Source organism: Halictus rubicundus, chromosome 2, assembly GCF_050948215.1.
Source record: "Halictus rubicundus isolate RS-2024b chromosome 2, iyHalRubi1_principal, whole genome shotgun sequence".
Taxonomy (NCBI): Eukaryota; Metazoa; Arthropoda; class Insecta; order Hymenoptera; family Halictidae; genus Halictus; species Halictus rubicundus.
The window spans coordinates 28,567,976-28,589,944 of record NC_135150.1 but is presented as its reverse complement, the minus strand read 5'-3'; the positions used below and the strand labels follow the sequence as shown (position 1 = coordinate 28,589,944).

General features: G+C 44.9%; 2 protein-coding genes across 2 annotated transcripts in view; one reads left to right on the top strand and one right to left on the bottom strand.

Annotated features, from left to right (window-relative positions):
* The window catches only part of LOC143365894 (uncharacterized), a 122,586-nt gene extending 118,323 nt beyond the window's left edge, over positions 1 to 4,263 (top strand). The window contains exon 4 of the mRNA XM_076806478.1: positions 1,865 to 4,263. Coding sequence (XP_076662593.1) covers positions 2,032 to 4,125 — 2,094 coding nt within the window. The 5' untranslated portion in view covers positions 1,865 to 2,031 and the 3' untranslated portion in view covers positions 4,126 to 4,263. The remainder of the gene's footprint in view (positions 1 to 1,864) is intronic.
* Positions 1 to 21,969, bottom strand: part of LOC143365895 (synaptic vesicle 2-related protein) — a 358,886-nt gene that overhangs the window by 316,758 nt on the left and 20,159 nt on the right. The gene's annotated exons all lie outside the window — the stretch shown is intronic.

Here is a 21,969-nt window from a genome sequence, read left to right as displayed (position 1 = left end):
CTGGCATTTAACCGCAGCCAGCGCACGGAGCGTGGCTTGCGTCTGCACCGTTGCCGCATTAATTTGGTACAGTGCGTTGTAGTATGATAGCTCGCGGAAAAGAAGTTGCGCAAGCGTTGCTTATGCCTCCATACCAGCCGAGCGCGACTCTACGGACGTGTTTGTCCGTGTGTACAAAGTTTCTGGTCTTTGCGTCGTTCCCCCCTTTGCGTCGTCGTCGTCTCCTGCGCCTGGTGTCTCCGTCTCTGTCTTCCCATACCTGTCCGCGTCTTCTCTATCACGTTCGCTCTCCTATTCTCGGCTCGGCTGTCTTCGCCGTATCTATCCTCGTTTCGTTCTCTATCGTGCCACCGCCTCGGACGGCACTCTATTTCTCTCCCGTTCCGTACGATTCGACGTCCTTCTTCGGCGACCGAGCACCGTTCTCCTTCTCGATTCTCCTTCTGGCTCCCGGAGTCAGTATATACGTGGTGCCCGATCGCTGTGCCTAGCCTGGCTGGGCTAGCCTGCTATGGTTGTGGTGAATTTATACACGGCCACGGTGCGTTCCCACGCCTAGAGCATGCGAGAGAGCCAGAGCCCTGCTCTTCGGCCTAATGCGCCAGCCAGCCAGCCAGCCAGCCAGCCAGCGATCCTATTCCACTGTGCCAGCCGCCGCGCTGCTCTGGCCCGTCGCCTAAGAAAACGCTGGAAAATCTGGGACACGGCGGCGCGGTATGCGCCATTGTCCTCGGATTCTATGGGATTCGATACGGGGAGGGACGGCGAATCGGCATTTTTCCACCCGTTGACGGGAACGGTTTTGCAACTTTGCTGCCGTGCAGAGCCGACCCGTTTTTCGCGCGGTGACAAGTCGCCGAGGACCTTGACGTCTTCGAGGCTGGGCAATCTTTCTGGGGTTTCACGCTGGATCCCGTACCCTTGGCAATGCCACCTGATTCCGGGCTCAAAGAAATCTCTGACATCGCCGGAGAGTGGTTGTTCAGGATCGAAAACCCATGAGCTTGCTAGGGTTAGGATACGATAGATAAATTGACGTGGTTGGTCTAATATTGTACTTTGACACGGTTAGACGCCTTAAAGTGCTAGATAACACAATTAATTAGCCAGGGTGGCGTCAACGGTCACTAACCGTCGAAGTCAAGCTGCCGGCACAACGACTTGAAAGGTAATGTTAGAATTGATTAAGTTCTGCAAAACTTGGCGTGCTCTCAACGTCCTTTCCGCGTTGACAATCATTTTAACATAGATATCGTAAACATTTTTACTTATCCGAATCAGTTCCAAATAAAGCTGATTTGCAGATTTATTTTTGCTTTTATTTCACCTAAAAGTCTGAAGTAATACCTTGGGAGAATAAAAAGTTTAGGCTTTCCAGCACCAGATTACCCTTAACCCATCTGCATCGTAACGGAATATGAGAAGAACGCCTTCGTCACCAAACTTTATCACAAAAACAACTTCATATTTCAGCATCATAAGAAAAAATCAGAATTACTACTTTCATCTCCAACAACACCCTCCATTTCTACTTTTTAGCTAACGAATAATGATAGTGACCTAACGATACAAATGGGTTAATCGAAGGGATACAGATCTGGAATTTTACAGAATAATATTTAAGGCAAAGAACATTGCATAACGACCGAAAGAAAACTAGCACGGAGCCGAATAGTCACGCTTATCCTGCCAGACTTTTTGTAGAGCAGCCTAACAGACGTATGCCGTTGCAGGAGTCTCTATTGTGCTCCGCGGAGAAAGTCTCGACTTTGTAGCGGGTGTACGGGGTCAGGCGGTTGATATCGATAATAATCGAAATGTCTGCGAACACTTTCACCGAATCTCGTTGCTTCTGTCTGTCCAGGTAGTTCCGAGAGTTCAAGGATGCGGTGGTCGAGGAGTGACCACCGGAGCCTCTGCTGAAACCGTCTTCCCGTTCCCGCGCTAGCAAGCCAGCCAGCCTAGCGAGGCCACTGGTGTCCCGACCCTGATAAAGAAGCAACCACGAGAACCCGGCACGTGAACGGTTCGATGGATTTAACGGAGGCGTTCGCCCCGGGAGGGGGCGGGGAGGATCTGCCGAAGACGGACTTCTTCGACTTCGTGGTGTCACCGCCGCCGCATTGCGCGTCGGCGGACGGGGTGTCCGACGAGGAGAGTTTCCTTCATCGCACCACCTGCCGAAGCATGGGCTACCTGCAGCAGAGCCACGAGGAGCACGAGACCGGTCGCGACCTCCACGGCTCGCCGTTCATCAAAGAAACGAACAACAACACCCTGACCGCGTTGCCGCCGGTCTCGACGATCACGAGCTCCCTGGGCCATCATCATCACCATCACCACGTGCGGACCCATCACAACACCTGCAACGTGCAGCAGAGCAACGAGCAGACCCCGATGGACCAGTCGGACTGCGACTACTGGGCCACCGACGAGAGCAAAGAGCAGACCTGCAACATACTGTTAGAGGACCTGAACAAGTACTGTTGGTCGGCCCACGCGAACGCTCAGAGCCACGGGAACGACACCGTGAACGTTCATCAAGGATCGAACGACCATCATCAAACGGTCGGCCGAGGCTGTTCCGCCAACGACAGACAGAACACGGACGGGGCTATCTACACTCTGACCGTGCTGAACAACGAGGCGAACTCGATGGACGCGTTGGACTGCTGCAAAAGCCCGGCGCCGACGTCCAGCGACTCCTGGTCCCTGCGGCCGAATCTCGATCTGGACGCTATCCTGAGCATGGAGCCGGCCGCGAACGAGCCGGATCACGATCAGACGACGAACGTGAGCGAGGTGTCGCGGACGGTGAACGACAGGTTTCACCCGGACCGCTTCTCCGTCGCGTCCTCGCAGTACACGACCGACGACAGCGGTTTCGTCGAGAGCAAAGAACTGTGCGGTCGGGCCTCGTCGAACAGCGGCAATTGCGCGGCCGGCGGCGACAACAACAACGACTGGAAGCTCTCCGACCAGAATCTCCAGGAGGCGGCCGCCGCGGCTGCGGCTGCGGCTGCGGTCGCGGTCGGCGCCGGCGACTCCGCCGAGAGTCTTCTGAGAAGCGCTCTTCAGGGGAAACTGTACACCGGGCCGACCCAGGTGGTGTCGTCCTCGTCGCCGTCCAACCAGGCCCCCATATCGATGCCGGTGACGAGTAACGCCGCGCTCCAGATCGTCTCGGATCCGCAGCAACAGCAGCAACAACAGCAACAACAACAGCAGCAGCAGCAGCAGCAACAACAACAACAACAGCAGGACGAGTCGATGCACACCTGCACGGACGAGGACCTGCTGCTGTCACAGCTGGACCAGACGACCTACCGTCCAGGCGACTACGAGAAGCTGAAGAGCATAGCCAACGAGGTGGTGGAGTCTTATTGCAGCCTGGAACCAGTCTGCAACGTGTCCGCGACCACCACGGTGATGTACACGCTGGACCCGACCAGCGGTAGTCTCGGTACCATCACTTTGCCAGCCGACCTTGGCCAGGTGAGCACGGTCACGGTCGTCACCGCTGCTCAACAAGACGTTCTACAACAGCCGACAGCCACCCGGCCGGAGGTCGAGCAGACGACCAACCAGATCCAGCTGGCCCCGTCGAGAGTGGTCCCGGCCAAAGCCCCGAAGAAGTACTGCCGACGCACCAACAAGAACAACAACAACGCGAACGCTGCCAGCAACGGGAACAGCGGATCAGAGAGCGGAGGCGGCGGAGGTGGCCAGCAACAAGGCGCGTCCGGTGGCTCGCCGGGCAGCGTTCAGCGCAAGGAACGCTCGCTCCACTACTGCAGCATCTGTAGCAAAGGGTTCAAGGACAAGTACAGCGTGAACGTTCACATCCGGACGCACACCGGCGAGAAACCGTTCGCCTGCTCCCTCTGCGGCAAGAGCTTCCGGCAGAAGGCGCACCTGGCGAAGCATTATCAGACCCACGTCACGCAGAAGCCGAGCGTCCAACAACAGGCGACCGGGAACAGCGGGAACAACAACGGGAACAGCGGGAATCCCAGCCCGTCCGCCGAGACCACCACCACCACGACCACCACTGTCACAAACAGGAGTCAGTCGCACCCGGTCTCGGTCGATCCCTCGGGGAACGCTTGCAATCCACCCAGTTAGTCGACTTCGAGGACCCTGGAGATCGCTCGATGCCCCGTCGAACTCATCGGGTCGTTGCTGCCTCTCCTCTCCGGATGGGGCGCACGGTGCGAGTCTTCTCTCTTTCTCTTCCACAGCTCTTTTTCTCTATCTATCGCTCTCTCTTTTTCTCTCTCTTTAATTCTATCCTCCCACTGCCGTCCTCCTTCCGTTCCCCTCCCGGCGTTTGAGTCTTGAAACGATCTACGAGGTTAGAGCCCCGAGCACAGAGCGAACCATGACCAATGGCAACGATCGCGGGATCGACGCGCCTTTGGGCCAACGTCGGACGCGCTGAACCCGTCCCGCGATCAGGCCGAATCGTCCTAGAACGAATCTTAGCGCCGACGGACCCCGAGAAGAACCAGCCCCGGGCCCGTCGATATTTAATTAACCCCAGTTCTGCGAAGATAGATCGACGCTTCTTCTCTTTTACCAGTGACCCTGCCGCGGATTCTATCGGCCGAACGCAGGAAACCGTCCCACAAAGCCCCGCGTATCGTGAATTTATCAACACCGAGCGAACATGCTTCCGTCCGACGATCATTCCTGTCGCCAGTCCAGACTTCCGGCTCGCCTAACTTACGGTTCGTGCTCACTGTTCGGGCACCGAGGACGATCGTCAGCGGAGAATTCGACGCTCCGACACCGGACACCTTGGTACGCGAAGAGTTGCAATTAACCTTTCGATGTTGTTCGATATTTTGATCGAATCCTTTCCGATCGAGATCCTTTGATCGATTCTGTTAACGCGAGTCTGAACTGGTGACATCTGCGAGGGTGAGTTTGGACACCTTTGAATTTACGAGGAAGAGACAGCTTGAGGACTCCGAGGCTTTCGCAACGAGATTGCCGCGTATTTAATTTTAAAGTAGAATAATTGTTGCCGAGATGTTCGTGCGTCGAAGGTTTCGAAAGATCGATTACCCTTTGATCGTTTCTTTTTTTTCGTAAATTCGAGAGTGGCTATTCCGGTGACTCGGCCCGGCAGACAGTGAAATTCGATTACGCTCGTTCTGTCGATAAATTCACGAGTGAATATAATATAAGCAGGCGAGCACGCCCTTTATTTTTTTATACCACGTAATCAATTAGTCGGATCGTCGATCGACGGTGGCCACGATCCTTTGATGAAATTGTTGTTCCTAAGACGACCGATTGGCGCGAAAGGGGTGCGGGATCGGTGGCCGCGTGGATCGACGATCGCCCATCGATCAACGATATTTAATACCACTATGAGATATTAACGTTATTTTATACATAGGATGATTCTACTTTTTATATCGTTCTATTCGAGTTTCTTCTCTCTCTCTCCCTAAACTGTCCTCCTCGAACCCGTCCTCCCTCTTCTCTTTTATTATTTGTTTGTCACTTCACGTATCTACATACGTATACACGCAAGGAAAAACAGTAGACTAATGGAACGTAACATAGTGATCGGTAAGTAACAGAGTATCGAGAAAGGTATAATAACGTATATAAGTAATTAGTAGCACGAGCTGTGATTTAGATACATACTCAAAGCGCGCTCGCGCGCGCGCGCGCGCGTACGCTTCGCCCGTTCGGTCAGCCGGCGCGGCGCTCGCGTGTCTCGCCGTCTGTTATTCGTAAGAGAGTGAAAGCGAATCGTTTGACGGACGATTTTGCGAGGAATTCTGCCTTCGGAAACACACTCTAGACTTTCTTCGAGCCCTGCCGCAAATTTTCTCTCGCCAGACTCGATCCTGCGACCATACTCTCCGAGGTCGAACGAGCTTTCGATCGGACCTTGCGCATGAAATGTCGTTTGGATTGCTTCCAAATTTATAGGCGCAACAAGTCCTCTAATCACTCTTCTAGATCTACTAAGATCTAACGATCGTTACCTGTCGAAAAGCCAGAAAACTTTGCTGAGCTCTGTACACTTGTAAGATGCATTCCCTAGCAACATAATCATTGCTACAGAAAAGTTTCTAAGACGCATTTTCAACGTAAAGTTACTAGAAACGAAGTTTTGCACCACTGCAATGATTTATAAGACTATATATATAATATATTTCGCTATAAATGTTGTATTAATCTCGCGTTACAGCAAGGTTTGTTGCTTAAAATTTGTCATTTTAAAGCCAGATTTTGGTTCGTATCAAGATAACCATAGCTCTGTATTTGGTAGAAATTGTTGCTTGTCTCCACGGTTTTCGAAATACTTTTAAAATTGTTTGTGTAAAAGTTATTTAATGTGAAAAAGGACATTTGATGCGCGAGCGGCTGAGAGAAAATTCGAAACGAAGTGAAAATCTGTTTAGTTGAGCAACGATCGTCCCGGGTTTTCCAGACTGTATCCGATCAACCGGTTCGAAAGGCCGAGCGCACGTGAGACTTACGACCGGAAGAGCCGCGCCATTCTTCTCTTTTCCCGCCTCGGATTTCATTAATTACCTCGAAGGACGGATATTAATGCATTCGCTCGTTCTTTCATCCATTATCTCGATCCTCGTTACCGGTGTCTTTAGAAATAAGTCTGAATACGAGTATTAGCCCCCCTCCCAACCACCATCCCCCGTCCACCCCCAACTTTTTCTTCCAATCAGCGCGAAACTGCCTTACCGACCTTCCGAAGATCGTTTCCGCGGGTTTCTCCGACCCGAACAGACCCGAACTCATGCTGCAATCATCCCTCTAATTCAGTTTCAAAACATCAATTTTCCTTTTTTCTCGCATTTCTGAAAAATACTTACAGTGTTCACTTGTTGCAGAAATACAGGAAATGTTTATGAGCATACGGAAAGTGACTCGCCTATTTTTCAGCTAAATATTGCAAAAAGTAGTAATTTTGCGTTGTGATTAGATTTCAAACTGGGCTCAAAAGTACAGTTTTATGGTACAAAGAGTTTGAAATTGTTTTGTATTTTGTTCGCTTTCGTGCAATTTTTTCGGTTAGAGAAACGATTCCTTAAGGTCGCGCTCCGCACCGTCTGCTCGTTTGCATTTCCACAGTGTACCTCTTTACCGTCTGGTCGTCTTTCGGCTCGTTTTTATTGCGCCATTGTGACGAGATCGACGCTATAAACGAGAAACGACTGTCTTCGTTAATACAGTGGTTTATCTGCGCTCGTAAAGTTCGAGTTCCAATTAACGAGCGCGATAAGGACCGCCTCGGGCGATACATATATTTCAAATTCACTTCTTCTTGGAAAACGGATGACCACGGAGATGAACGAATGTTCGAGATACGCATCTCCCGGCTTAACGAGTTCCCCGGCAACGTGTTTCTTCGGAAATTTATCTCGGACGCGAAACATGTCAATTGTAATACATCTGTTCGCAAATCGTAAATTTTTACCGCCACTGTTCTTCGGTTAAACTCGAAATTTATTTGAATTTCGCGATGCGAAAAATTGATAAAGCATTTTTAATTCGCACGGCTGCGTAATTGAATTAAACGATGGACTGTTCAGTGGTACTCCTAATGTTTAATGTTTATACGAATTAGTTTTGGTAGATAAAGAATAACTGGAAACGGAAGAAATTCTTAGCAGGATTCGGTTATGTGAGCTTCTCGGCTATCGTGACCGGTTGCCGACATTTTCTTTCGCGGACGATGAAATTTTTACGGCTCGATTCGCCGATGCATCAATTCCTAGAATCTCGACGTGAGCATATCTTAGCGATGCGATATAATCATGCGAACACGAAATTTCTCTTTCCACCGTTAACTGTGTTCCGACAAAATAAAAGGTTCGAGTGTGCAGCGCGTTATCGGAAAAGAAAAAATTCGAAACACTTTCTTCCAATTAAAAATCTTATCGCGATAAGAGCTGATGTTCCGAAACATGCAGTTTATTTTTCGGCGAACTAGGAAATACACCTAACTTGTTCCTTTTCCATTTTATTCTATTAACCCGTTTTAATCTCAAAGTTCATTTATCGTACAAATCTTGAAGAGATGAAAAATATAATGTTCGGTCCCAGTAATAGTAATTTGTGACTGAAAGAACATTTCATTTCGAACTATGATATTGTCACAAGTATCGGCTTCCTTGTTCGCAAACGTGGCAGTCATTACGAAATAGAAAAATACTCATTAGCATTTTTTCATTTAATATGCATTGAATTTTCGCCATCCGTGACGGAAGTTACTTATGACTCAACCCAGTAATTGAATCACGATCCAATTATGAATGCGCTATGAATGCATAAAATCCACGGCGTAATCATAACGAACCAGAAACGCGTTATAACCAACATCAAAATCTAATTACAATCGAAACCATTTCTTTTTTTTTTTCAAAAACCGATCAACGTTTATTGTGAGGTCACCGAATAATTAAATATTTGCAGCGGGACAAAAAAGTATGCGATTACGCCTCGCTGGAAAAAAAACTGTATAAATATTCATGACGTTCGTGTTGAGTGCAGCTGCTCTTCCTTTGGTCCAAAAATAACATAATTTTTACGATCCTTTAGCGCGGAAACAAGAAAGATATCAAAAGCGTGTTTCTTTGTGTACAGTTTATTAACATTTCGTTGAATAAAAGAAATTTTTTTAGCTATTTGTGTGCATTAATTCAGCATCGTTATCGTTTCGAAACTTATGCATACTCGGAAACAAACTTTTCTCTGATTAGTTAATTACATCCGATTATATATAACTGAGAAAGCTCGAATTTTGCAAAATAGATACGAACGTTCTTCACACTCCAAAGGTGCAAAATCTCTCTAAAAAGTGAAATAAAAGAATTAAAATATTTCCCACACACCGAAACTCTTTTGAATATTCACTACCGGAATAGAAAAGCATAGCTGTATTTTCTTCACAAATTCCTACGCAATTCTTTCGAAAACTTTTGTACACGTCAACTAGTAAATTAATCCTCCGCGTCAAAAATATTTCAGACTGTCCAAATTTCTTTCCGGGTTGCATCTATATTTTATATTTGCTAAAAAGAATTCATAGCTTTATCAACATTTTTCGAAAATATCATTAACCACATTTGTCTAATATATGCATAGTACTATTCTTCATATTTAATAGACTGCCAAATAATTCGTTTAAAAATCACGTTCGCGATTTATATCGAATATGTTCCGGGCAGAAGTTTAATTTTTGGATTTGACGGAGGTGGGAATAAAATGGCGGAACGGGTAGTGATCGGACGATTCCGAAATCGGGAATCGAGTCGATTATCACGTCCCGAGTCAGCTGATGCAGGCAATCATCCCGGCAAGGCTTTCGAGCGGAATTTATAGTCCGCCGCGGGACGTATCGTTTTTCTCGGTGCCGCATCGCGCGCCGAACTATGTGCGTAATGCATGCACGTAACGCAATATCGCGCCGGGGCAACGTGTAATTACTACGGCGCTGCTCGTAACAACCTTAAGGCCTCTTTCTAAAACTCTGACCTCCGCGATGCAACGCTCGTTTCCAGCACTTTTTCCTGGGCCGTTACGCGATGCTACGCATCGGATAGCGGTCCGATACGCGAATACGATTTCACGGGATCGCCGCGCCGCGTCGGCCAGCCGCGTCCTATTCCGCGTAGGCAATTTCTTTTTCGCTCTATGTGTGCATAGATCACTCTTTTCCTGGTTCCTTGCACTCTGCTCCCGACCGAGCATATTTCGGTTACCTAGACACTCATTTTCCCATTGGAGTCTCATTCGACGATTCTCGTTAATGAAACTCGTCAAAAAGCAAATCGCTCGAGAGGAAAAGAGAAGCCAGAAAACACAAGCTCCGCGATCTGCATAAACCCATTTCTACCCATTCATATTCAAGGCAATAATTCATCTGTCGCCTTGGAGATTAGTTTCTGTGAGACCGTTTCGCAAATCCACGAATGATTTAGCACGAAAAGAAGTGTTTCCGTGCAGCATGGCTACTTTCGGAAAAAATACTCAATTGCACGGTAAAATGGAAGGTGTTACTTCACTTATGGTCGCTCCCTCTGCGGTCACCGAGGAATTCGAACCACTCGAACCGCTTTTGACCGTTTCGCGGACCCAACGTTGTGCGCAGCTGCTCCACTTGTGGTTGGAAAATTGGCCTAACACCCGTACTCGCATTTTTCCCTCGATTCGGAGCGTGGACGCTTCCGGAGTTTGTTTGTGCGACGGTTTACACGGTGATTGCCAAATTACAGACCTTGGGAACTTTAATTAGTAGTCAGGAAGCAGTTTAACTATTGAAGTCAACAATGGATAGGTCAAATTTGTCACGGTCACCTCTTTGACCTCTGTGCACTGTGCAATCCTAAGAAAAGTTAATTTTGTCACAGCGAAAATTAATCTTCTCCAACACAGTACTGTAAAAATTAATTTTCTTCAATATAGTATACAGCAAAAATTAATTTTCTCGAATATATTACAGTGGAAATTGGTTTCTAGACCCGATGAGAGCATAGCGTAGCTCATATATGACCGACATAGCAGTCAGCCTGTTAACGTTTTCAAGGTTTCCATTGCTGCCGACGATTGTTCTGAACTTCCGTGTAGGAACTGTATATGGAAAGCAATCGGGAGAAACGAGTTTCGAAAAATCTTCTCTGTTGCAAAGGACGTCGCTCTATTTCTGGTCGCTTCTCTTGCGGTCGCGGAAAACTGGTAGCGCTTGCGGTCGAGCAAACGATTTCGTGGATTCTATGGGGCAATGTTATTTGCCGACGCTCCACTTGTGGTCGCGAGATTGGTGCGAGCAATGGGCTTGCAGTTTCTTTTTTTTTTCTCGCGATGCACTCAAAATTGTTGCCGACGGACATCGGTGTTAATGATCTGACTCGAACAGTGTCAAAGATCCAACACGTTTGATGCAAAATCAGCTTGAATTAATCAGAAACTAATTTTTTTCATAATATGTAGCTCTATTTTTCTTACTTTCAAGAACTTAAAATATTGATATAATTATCAGTTTTTCTTCAGCGTACACTAAAAATTAATACCAGCAAGATTTGCTATAAATATTTTCACTGCCATCACAGGATAAGAGTATTGATATAATTATTCGCAGTTTTTCTTCAGAATACACTCAAAATTAATACCAGAAAAATTTGATATAAATATTTTCACTGCCATCACAGGATAAGAAGAGTTAATATAATTAACCACGAAGCTAAATTTACAATTTCCACGTTGTTACGCGCTCGCGTAAACGCGCCACGCATACCAGTTAACCGCTCAATACCATCTGCACCGTGTAATTAATTGTTTTTCACGCGTTACCCCTGAACCGTTTAACGTTTATCAAGATTCCAATCGCCGACGCAGTTGGCTCTAAGCTCGAGCAATATTAAGAGTCCTCCGCAATCGCAAATCAGTCTAATCTGATCCACATTCGCTAGTGGAACACCTGCAAATGGCACCGACCCCGGGGTCCGACATTTATTCGACCGCAAGCCGAACGAACTTTATCTGGAACCGTAATGGAACCAGTCCGCCTTATCAATTATCGAAAATTTATATCTCTCGATACCGGAGCTTTTATAAATTCTGCAAACAACAGACACTTGGAAAAATTCTAATGTGTTCAATCAGCATAGTGAAATTTTCCAATTAAACCCAGAGATAGGCATCAATTTTACGACTCTATCAAGCGCATTATCGGTTCAATATTTTCACTAATGTTAGATTTACTGGCCACTTTCGTGATAATTATTCAAGTCTTAAATCTTATACGAAAATTGCTACGGACGAAGTCCTTCTGACTAGTTCACAAATTCAGAATCTAAAAATCGTATTGGAAAAATGCCGGTGCAACAAGGTTCAATTTTACATTGTGAAATATAACACGGTTTAAGATTAATAATAATACCGGTTTGACTGGAATCTTCGTTTCACGGAACGCACAATAATAAAACCGAGGAGAAAAATTAGCATACGTTACAGTATTGAAAGAGTTCCAATAAGTTCCGAATAAAAATCGGAATTTGCATAGCCACCTGTAATTTATTAGAGTCGCTAATTTAATCCGCATCGGTTGCAATTCTTACTTTCCCGTTCCAGTAAACATCTTTCGAAGATATCAATCGGTCAACCGCTTTCGAAATATAATACTTCGACACAGACACATCGAAGCAGACTATCCAAGCAGCAAATCATTGCTGGCAGGCAGCAACGTTAGCGAGGCTATCATTAAGCAGCTGCTTCCATCACAATAATCGCACGCGCTACAATTCTACGTGACGATACCGAGCGTATAAATTTTGCAGCAATATCAAAAACTATGGTTTCCTTATTGCTACCCTGTCTCTCGCCTCTAGGCCAAGTTGTTCCCTAAGTATCGGAAATTTCAAAACTCCCGGAGTTATCTGCCGAGCAAAGATATTATCGCGCTCGCAGCCATAAGTTAGTTAGAGGCCGGCCATCAAGTGTAATAGACCGAAATCCATCGGCGTTTGAACTATGAGCCGCAGATAAATTTTCATCGATCCGCCGAGGATCTTTGACGGTTCTCGCCAGCACCATTAGTCAGTTCCGCGGACCACATCCTAGCCAGTTAGGCTCGCGAGCCGTTCGCGGAAACTGATACGGTTTGCAGCCCCACCGTTCCGAGATGATCTCTCGGATCTCTCGGATCTCTCGGATCAACCTCGGACACGTTTACCGTTTTCTCATCGGGAAATATTATCAATAACACTCTATCGTCCGACGTTCTAACCGATTCCTCCGGATAATGTCAAGGTAATTGCTGATCGACCGATAAACTTCAGCCGTTCCTTAAGCTACTCTATTCCATCATTCCGCGGCGAACTGTCCGAGATAATCTGGACGTTAATTAACCGAGTTTCGCGAGTACGTTTACGTCTCGGATTAGACTTCGCGCGAGAGACGTAACGCATCGATCATTTCGTTTCCTTTTTTCTTTTTTTTTTTCGGTTGAGCAACTTGGATGATGGATCGAAATTTACGAAATTCGAGATCGAGGAAAAGAAAAACGGTAGCATTGTCTTTTTTCGGCAATTAAAAGAAGATTAATCTCGATTACGCGAACTCCGAAGATGTTCATTTTTAAAACCGTATTTGGTACAACGCCGAATGAAGTATTTAAGTCTGTGAAGAAATCATTCTACGATATTTTTTAACAGTACTTCGTGTTTATTGTAAAGTCGGTATGATGTTTTGAGGTCGATGCACAATTTTCGAATACTCGTTTCACCCACTGAATTAACACGGTCGCGGACGTGAATGCTTTGGCATTCATTTTCACAGTGATGCAAAATGACATGAATGTTACAGCGTTCAAATTTTAAAGCCAATTTTTATTCATTCAATTTTATACAGCCTTAAGTTTTTGTAATTAATATACATTTCAAGGTAATGGCCGACTGTCATTATTACTGTTTATGTCTAATCAGATTTCGGATAGTACAACTAGTTTCAAGAAAAATTGCCTGTCTATTTTTGCAGCTGAAATTTTTGCCTGTCCGCGAACGTGTTGAAAACGAAGGAAAAATCGCGAATAAATAATATCAGAAACGAGAAACTGTCTGGTTTGTACGTATACTATAAAATTCGTGTGACTAACACTAGATTTACGGGACCCGTCAAAATGACGGGTTCTAATAATTTTAATTTAATACTATTAAGATTCTAAGGATGCACACGTAAGAAATTATTTAGCAAATTTATTTCTTCGGGTATATATTATTTTAAAAATATTGCTAAAAATGTGGGTAGCGCGTTCTTGTTGTTTTCACGAAGTAATGCAAAATAGTCGCTTTCAGTGCTCCGTAAACCTAGTGTTGAAAGAAAAATGACGTCGATACGAGAGTTTCAATTTGCGCCGGGCGTCAGGGCGCGAACGCATAAAGATTATTTATTATCGGAAGCGATAAAGCACTTGCTATTTTGTACGTACTATAAAATCAGTGTGACATTCTCGGGTTATCGTTCAAGATTTCTCTGGTATGCCGGTTCGAGCGATCGGGGAATCGGATGAGAAGCAAAGGAAAGATCATCCCGTTGATCCAGATCGCGGCTCTAATTCGATAGTCGCGCATCGATGAATAAAGATTATCAGCGGCCGTAAAGCCGAAGAACGTCGAAGCGTCTGGAAACAGAAGCCTAACGCGAACATTCCTCGGCAAGGCTCCGCGGTCCGGTCGCCGCAGTCGATTAGCCGTCCTGGCATTTATCGTTTCTCGTTCATCGGCTGTAGCGGCCGCGCGTTATCCGAGGGTGATGTGGTAATTCGCCGAGGCTGATATTAATGACGCGTAGCCAATTTACAACCAAAGCGAACGATGACGACTCGGCGAGGGGCTCTCCGCCGCCGCGCCGCGCCGTCGGGCCCGTTAGGTCCGTTTGATATCTCGTTGCATTAACCACGGGAAATTCTTTTGATCCTTTCATCGGGCCCATCAGCGGACCGGGGAGGACCCTCGAGAAAAACGATCCCGGCGTGCGTGCTGCCGGGGAACCCCGATAAATTAGCTTCGCGAGCAAGAAAGTGTTGCCTCGCGGTGATTGCCTCGGTTAGCCGCTTCCAGCCGAGATAACCTTTCTTTTTTTCTTCTTCTTCTTCCACGGCCTGTTATCAACTTGTAATTTCGAGAATGACTATTAGCGAGGCCATTCAGCGTCCACGTGTCTCGTTCCATTCAAACCTTCCTGAGCTACACCAGTCTGTTCCGTGACCGTGACGCGACAACTCGAATCGAGACTCCCGGATCGAGATGCGAGATTCGATTGACAACGAGCTCGGATATTCGCGCAACCTCCTCTCTTTTGCCTACGCTCCAGCAAAACGACACCGTTCTCCCAGAAAATCATTTACACGTTCGAACGGTACCAAAACTGTTACCTGTTCAAAACTGGTACCATTTTTCTGGTATTACCATTTCATTACCATTTTATCTCTGGCTGTCATCTCTTCTCAATTTATTTCAAGTAAAGAAGCACTTCTTTCTAGTACTCTAACATCAAGAAACAAATACAAATTGAAGTGCAGAAGATCTCGAATAATTTTCCTCGTATTTGTGAAATTCGATCATTCTCGTCCAATTATTATTTATTGGTGCTGTTCATCACTTTTCAGTACCCATAAATTAACTGTGTATCTCAATATAACTCTAACACATTAATTATAATTCCGTCAGAAAGTTTAGGCAAGAACAATCCCAACAATTAGGTGCATTATTTTGTCTAGCATCGACTCGCATCGCGGTACAGGTGCATGAATTATCCAATTCTGTTTAATAATTCCCCAGGAATAATTGTAAACGAACCAATTTGAAACCGATGGATTGTATACGCGATTTGATCAAACTCCGAATCAGAAAAAATCTCGACTCAAAGATCGTTGCAAAAAATTCTATCAGTACCCGTGAACGTACATATGAATGCATAAAGATGCGCAGCCCACCGATAACAATCATCTTCGTGAGAATTATTCTGAAAATCCGCGACTGTCCGATTGAACCGAGAAAATGCCAGGAGTTCCACTGAACAGCAACGAAAGTAAACTAATTACAGGTGGTACAAAGTGTATCCGAGAAGAAGAAGAAGCCTGTACACCGAGTGTCCTTATCAGAAGCGCGAAACATCCGGTTCAGCATCAGAAACCCGCGGAGGAACGATTTAATCCTCGTATCACGACGATCTCATGCAAACCGTCCATTCCGTAATTAGTCACGTACCATGCACAATGGAAACGATTCTTCTGCGACAACGTGCTTGTTCATAAACGATGGAAAAAGCGTTTTGAAAGCGACTTCCTGAACGATCGAACGCTTAGATCGGGAAAGAAGGAAAGCGAGGAAAAAGAAAAAAAGACACCGGCCTCTGGCGGCTACATACGTAAATACATGTATGTATGTATGTATGTACGTACGCGTTGTTTAAGTTAAAGCGTGCTGAGAAGGAGTTCTAGAAATCGACCTCCGCCACACGACGTATAAATATTCTAATTAGGCCCGTGCATAATTAGCGACCGCGGAACGGTGAATTATCGTAACCATTAGGTAGTATTTTCATACGTTATCGCGACGACAATATCTTGCTCGCGGGTATCTCTTTATCGCATTAATTAAGCCGAACCGCAGCGCCGGGAACACGCCTGTCGGAGAAGTCAACAAGCGCGATTCTATATCGGGATCGCGAATGCGAATCTCGCGTAATTGATTCGTTTCGTTAGGTTACGACGATTGAAAAATTCTATTTTCTACTCGTTCACGCGAGCAAATCGATCGGTAGACTCGCAAACTCGGCTCGAAAATGTATTTATCTAGGTTAAAATAGTCGGTATTAGAGGAGGTATTGTGTATAATTAACGGCACGTTTGCACGATGCCCGGGTACGAGCCACGGTATCATTACCACGCATTGAAATCACTCCGCTGACGCTGATACTCTTGCCGCGCATTCGAGTCACTCGAGCGATAATGATACTCTTACCGACAGTTGAAATCACCAAACAGCTGTTTGCACGAATATTAAGATATATGGCACGTCTGTTCGACGATCGCAACAATTTTTCCCATAGGCTTGATTCTTCGAATCGAAAGATTAACCCTTTGCGCTCGGTGCTATTCTAATTCTAAAACTAAATTATTCTTCCGTCTTAGAATATTTTCAATTTCTTCATACGAAACTGATCCGATTTCCAAGTACAATATTTAAACGTTTAGTGATGTATCAAATACAAATTTTGTAATGTTTTTTGGAATTTCTTTGAAATAGGGCCATAACAATTTTTAGTGGCGCTTCAGAGTCGCTACTCGATTGCAAAGGGTTAATACATAATATATATTAATGTTTCAAGAAATTAACCTGGCACCAGTTTATTAAAAGATAGTTCAACAGCTGGGACAGTTGTCCACGACAGAATCACCGTAAAGACGAACAATTAATTTTGAGTAAATAATCCAGTGATCTGTACAAAGATGACAGTGCAGTCAAAGTGTTAACCTGTTTGCATCATTAGCATATATAAGTACGGTATTTACCAGAACAAAAAAATTAATCTACTGTTAATATCAGTATTACGTGATTATCTGTACAACCAGACTGCAGGTCTTTATGCAAAATCAAAATTGTCTGCATCCGTCGCGAGGGAAAGGAGTTACATAAAAATTGATTTCTGCACTTAATAATTTGAGTAAAAGAGTTAAATTTACAGTTCCTATTGAAATAATAGCAATTATTAAGCGAATAATATGTGTTTTCTTACCAAAAATGGAGTTAAGCCACTTTCAAAGTTAACATCCAGATTCGTTATCAAATTTGAAAGAGCCCAAGTCAAATTGAAAAGTTCAAATTGAAAAAACAATACTCTCAATACTCAATATTTTCGAACTGTCTTGGTCCACCCCGGCGTGGTAATAAATCCAGGATTTTAAACATTGCATTCTCATCCATTGATATCTTATAGAAAATTTTATATGGTTCATCTCTCAAAAAAACGCATCCAGCATATTTTCAACCAATTTATTGTTTCTCCGTTAGAATTCTTTACCCTTTTAAAAATTTACCTCCAAACATTTCGTTCGGCACTTCTTGATAATGTCGTTCGGACATTATCGACAATGAATTGGACTCGGGCCACTTTCAAAGCGATGGTTTTAATTATTAAACTAACCGCGGAAACTTATGTGTCCAAAATGATCGTGTATACTCTGAATATATGTTGTTTATGACAGCCGACTTGAAGTTGTACACGTGATTACGGTCTACAAAAAATAATTGACAAATGGACTCAGGCCACGTTGATACAACAAAAGAAATTGATTCTTTTAGATGTAAACGGGTTAAAGGACTCGGTGCCGACGAACCTGAGGTGAAAGAAGAAAATGGAGACGGTCCGGTCGGTGCTCTAATTAATGGGAAACCGCGCGGCGGAAGAAACGTCGCCGAGTTCTCTATTTGCGGGTCAGGCCGATGGCGTCGAGTAATCAGCGTGTGCTCGTGATTACCGGAGCAGGTCTTTTCTAAATCGTGTTAGCCGAGGCCTGAGAGATAGAGGCCGGCCGTCGAACAACGATACACTTCTTTGGGCCAATATGATGAGGCCTGCCTTATAAGGCGTACAGCCGGTGTTTAGAGTCACCGGTGGCGCAGCTTTCACCAATTTAACATCAGATTACGACCCGCCCGGCTTCTAATCGCCGTTAGGCCTTCCACTCGCGTCCGGTAATCGATCCGTCGACTACGGCGCAACCCGACGTCGTTACCCGCTCCGACAACGCGGGTACGTTACCGAACCGTCGCCGATTTCAAACGGTTCCAACGACGGCGTCGCTTTAATTGCCCGGACCTCTTTAACTGTAAATCTCATTACGCCCGCCGGATTTCGACGTCCCGGCCACCGTCGATCGATTCGACGCGCCGACGATCCACAGCCTCTCACGCGATCCTTTTTGCAACCAGACTTGCGAAACACACACGTGGAAAAGCGCGGTCGAGAACGAACATGAACGTTACGATTTTATGCATAGGCTGATCGCCTCCCAGTGAATGGACATTGTTCGAAACGGGAAAATGACATTTACAATCCCCTCTTTTTGGTCAAATTTCTGCTAAAGAAATCTTCTTTTTTCTCCACCTTTTTCGTCCCACGTGTTCCAAGTATTGTTATCATTGACAGCTTGTATTTAGAAGCGGTCCAATGGCCCTGTGACAAGTTTGTGGAATTATTATTCACTACCTACCTCCATTAATTTTGACATTCTTCACTCTTTTTACTGACTTTTTAACGCCACAGTTTAACTCTTGCTCAATAGTAAAAATGTTCTACAACGTTTTATTATCTAAGAAGGTCTTATTCATATACAATTACCCAAGAAGGTTTATAGCAATTTTGCTACTTGTCCACAAGAACGCCCAAAACATTTTTGAAACAACTTGGAAGTAGCTTAGGATTTTATTCCAAGGGATTTACAAAGTTAGCTATTTTTGTTCCCACAAGATTCTTCCCCTTTGTGTCAACTTGACATTATTTGGCATTCCTATAAATTTACACTGATCAACGCGATTAAAATGCGTCTGAAAGTATTGCAAATTCGCGCAAATTACGAGAAGAACAGTATCGACCATTGACAGCGTCGAGCAATAAAAACAAATCGGAATAAACAGTATAACGAGTAATTCAGCCAGGTTTCGTATAATAAACATGTCAACGAGATGCGAACGCTTACGCTTGTTCGGTGATTTCAACGCGCGGTAACAGTATCATCGTCGCTCGGGTGATTTCAACGCGTGGTGAAGACGCAGTCATCGCGCCCCGAAGCGTTAAGTACTGATTTTTTATGATGTAAAACAGGTCCTGCGCCGAGTGTTAACGATCTCATTTGCGTTTCATTATTCGGGCGAATCTTTCAGACTTTTGTTTACAGTCTGCTCTTTTACAACCTCGTAAACAAACGTATTTCGAGGCTCCTGCCGTGCACCGTCGATCAGAAATACTTGATTGGTTCTCCAATGAGCTGACTCGCGAATTTTTATGCGTCTACAAATAACGAGCATGTTAGCACAGCTTTGGATTATTCTTGATTCGAGAAACCATTTTATTGCAAGAAAATAACATTGTATTTATTGTATAATAGGCTGGAAAGCTGCGTAAATATTCGTAGTCCGCTGATGAACGAACTCGGCTCTCGGAAAATACGAGACACTACAGGTTAATCAGTCTATAATTAATACGTTTCTTCCAATGGAATATTAACATGCAGAAGAGATTGGTGTTTCAATGAAATCGAAGCGACCAAAATTTTTAGCTATTTCTAACACTAAACCTACCGAGCCTTAAAAGCAACTTTTACAATTTCAATAATTGGTCATTTTGACCGGCGGTGGTTTAGTGTTAATGTTGCAAATTGTTAAAACAAGTCACGTGTTATTAGGTACACGTGTGCTTCAATAAAGAAGTACTTCATCTCAAACGGTGTTTTAACAGGAAATTAATTCCACATTCTCCGATCTCTTTCCATGAAATATCGGTAACTTCGTGCGGCAAAACTATTGCGAAAATATTCATAAAGTATTAATATCGCAGCGTTGAGAAATTAATTTCGAGCCGGCTTGTAAACGGGAATTAGCGGGCGCAGTGTATTTAGTGCCGAATGACCCACATATCGGTTATTTTCTCCGCATTCTGCGAGCCGCAAGTATCGTAACCGATCAGGTATTTTCGCTTATTGGCGTGCATGCGAGAGACTCTCGCGGGACGGCATTAGGAGAGATTTAGGCACCGAGTGAAATTTCACGGAGATTTATTCAGCCGCGTGCGCGAGCCTGCTCGCTGCTGCTCCGGGGAGATTTTTCATTGGCTCGGCATCCGTGCCGCATTGTGGTTGACTAATACCGCTACGGCGCGTTAACCTTCTGAAGGTAGAAGGTAGAACGGAGGTGTGGCACACCCTCGTCGTCCCCCGTGTGGAACACCGTAGACCCGGCCGGGGATACACAACAATGGTCCCCGGGAGATGGAAGATTGCACGGAAAGGTGCAACGTTCACGTACAAAGGTCACCACGGTTGAATCGGGTAAACGAGGATAATGTCGCGAAACCCGGCTCCGACAGTTCAGTTTTATTACCTTGAGGAAGAGGGGACACGCGTGTCACGTCATAATCGCGTCCCGCGCACGTTACATGCGAGTTCGCGCACACGCGAAATTCAGAAACGCGACGATCTCTCTCTTTCTCTCTTTCTCTCTCTCTCTCTCTCGTAGGTAAATCGTTTCCATTTTGTTGTGGTCTTAGTTAAATTGAAAAGAGCGATTAATTGGAAACAGGCGAGGAACTTCGTCTCAGCACAGATTCGCACCGGGAAATGAGATTTCTTCAATCATTAATCGTAGCCTTTAGGATTAAACTGAAGGTACCGTTGTATTATATGATAATCCCTTCCAATTTACTCTACCCTGCGTTTCTTAATTTAATACTTTACTTAATTTTATATATATATATATGAATGGATATATATTTATATTTTTTTTCTGCTTACACTATCCCCTTAGTTTTAGATTATTATAATTGTTAGACGGTAGCGAGAAACGACGATTCTTGACCGTCGGTTAAAACCCAAGGTTACCATGGTAACGAAATATATTCGCAAAGAGTTCAACGAGATACTAAACGAATAAATAAATAATACTCAAACGGGCCTGTACGAAGCCCGAGCGAACAAATTTCTTTTTTTGCGCGCTGTGTAACTACGTATAAGGAAATGATAGATCCTTCCACCCCTCGACCCGGCCCCCGCCCCCGCCCCCCTCAACTCTTCTCTTTCTTTTTCACTTATTTGTAATGACACGATGGATAATTAAAACGAATGTTTAAAAGAGTCTCAACTATGTATATAGGAAACGTATGTGTTGGCCTATCCAGTACAAAACCAGATCGTTATAATATTATAGATCACGGATTATTGTGTTATGTGAATAATTTACATTTTATGTTGTTAACATGTTTCTATACGTATACAAATACACAGATATATGTACGAGTGCATGTAATGTTAACACGGTTCCCGTTTCCCCCTGTTTCATTCCCCACACCATCTCTCTTCCGCTCTCTGTCTGTCACCATTTTGTTCTCTGTCTTTCTCTCTCTCTCCCTCCCCCCCTCTCTCTCTCTCTTGTTCTTACTTTCTGCGCTCACCACTCTCTACTCTAATCTCTTTAACTTGTTTGCTCTCGCCATGCAGCTGGAGAAGACTACTTGTAGAGGATCGTTTTTGTTTTGTACTTAAGCGCGCTCGTATGCGCCCGAACTATGTTTTGTACCACGTGCAGAATGGCAATAAAGTAGTTGACCAATTCCTTTTTTTAATACCACGTGTATGAGTATACCTTTCCCTTGCGAAACGTTGTTCATCGTTGCGGCCGACATTATTTTTCGGATAACCGGAAGATT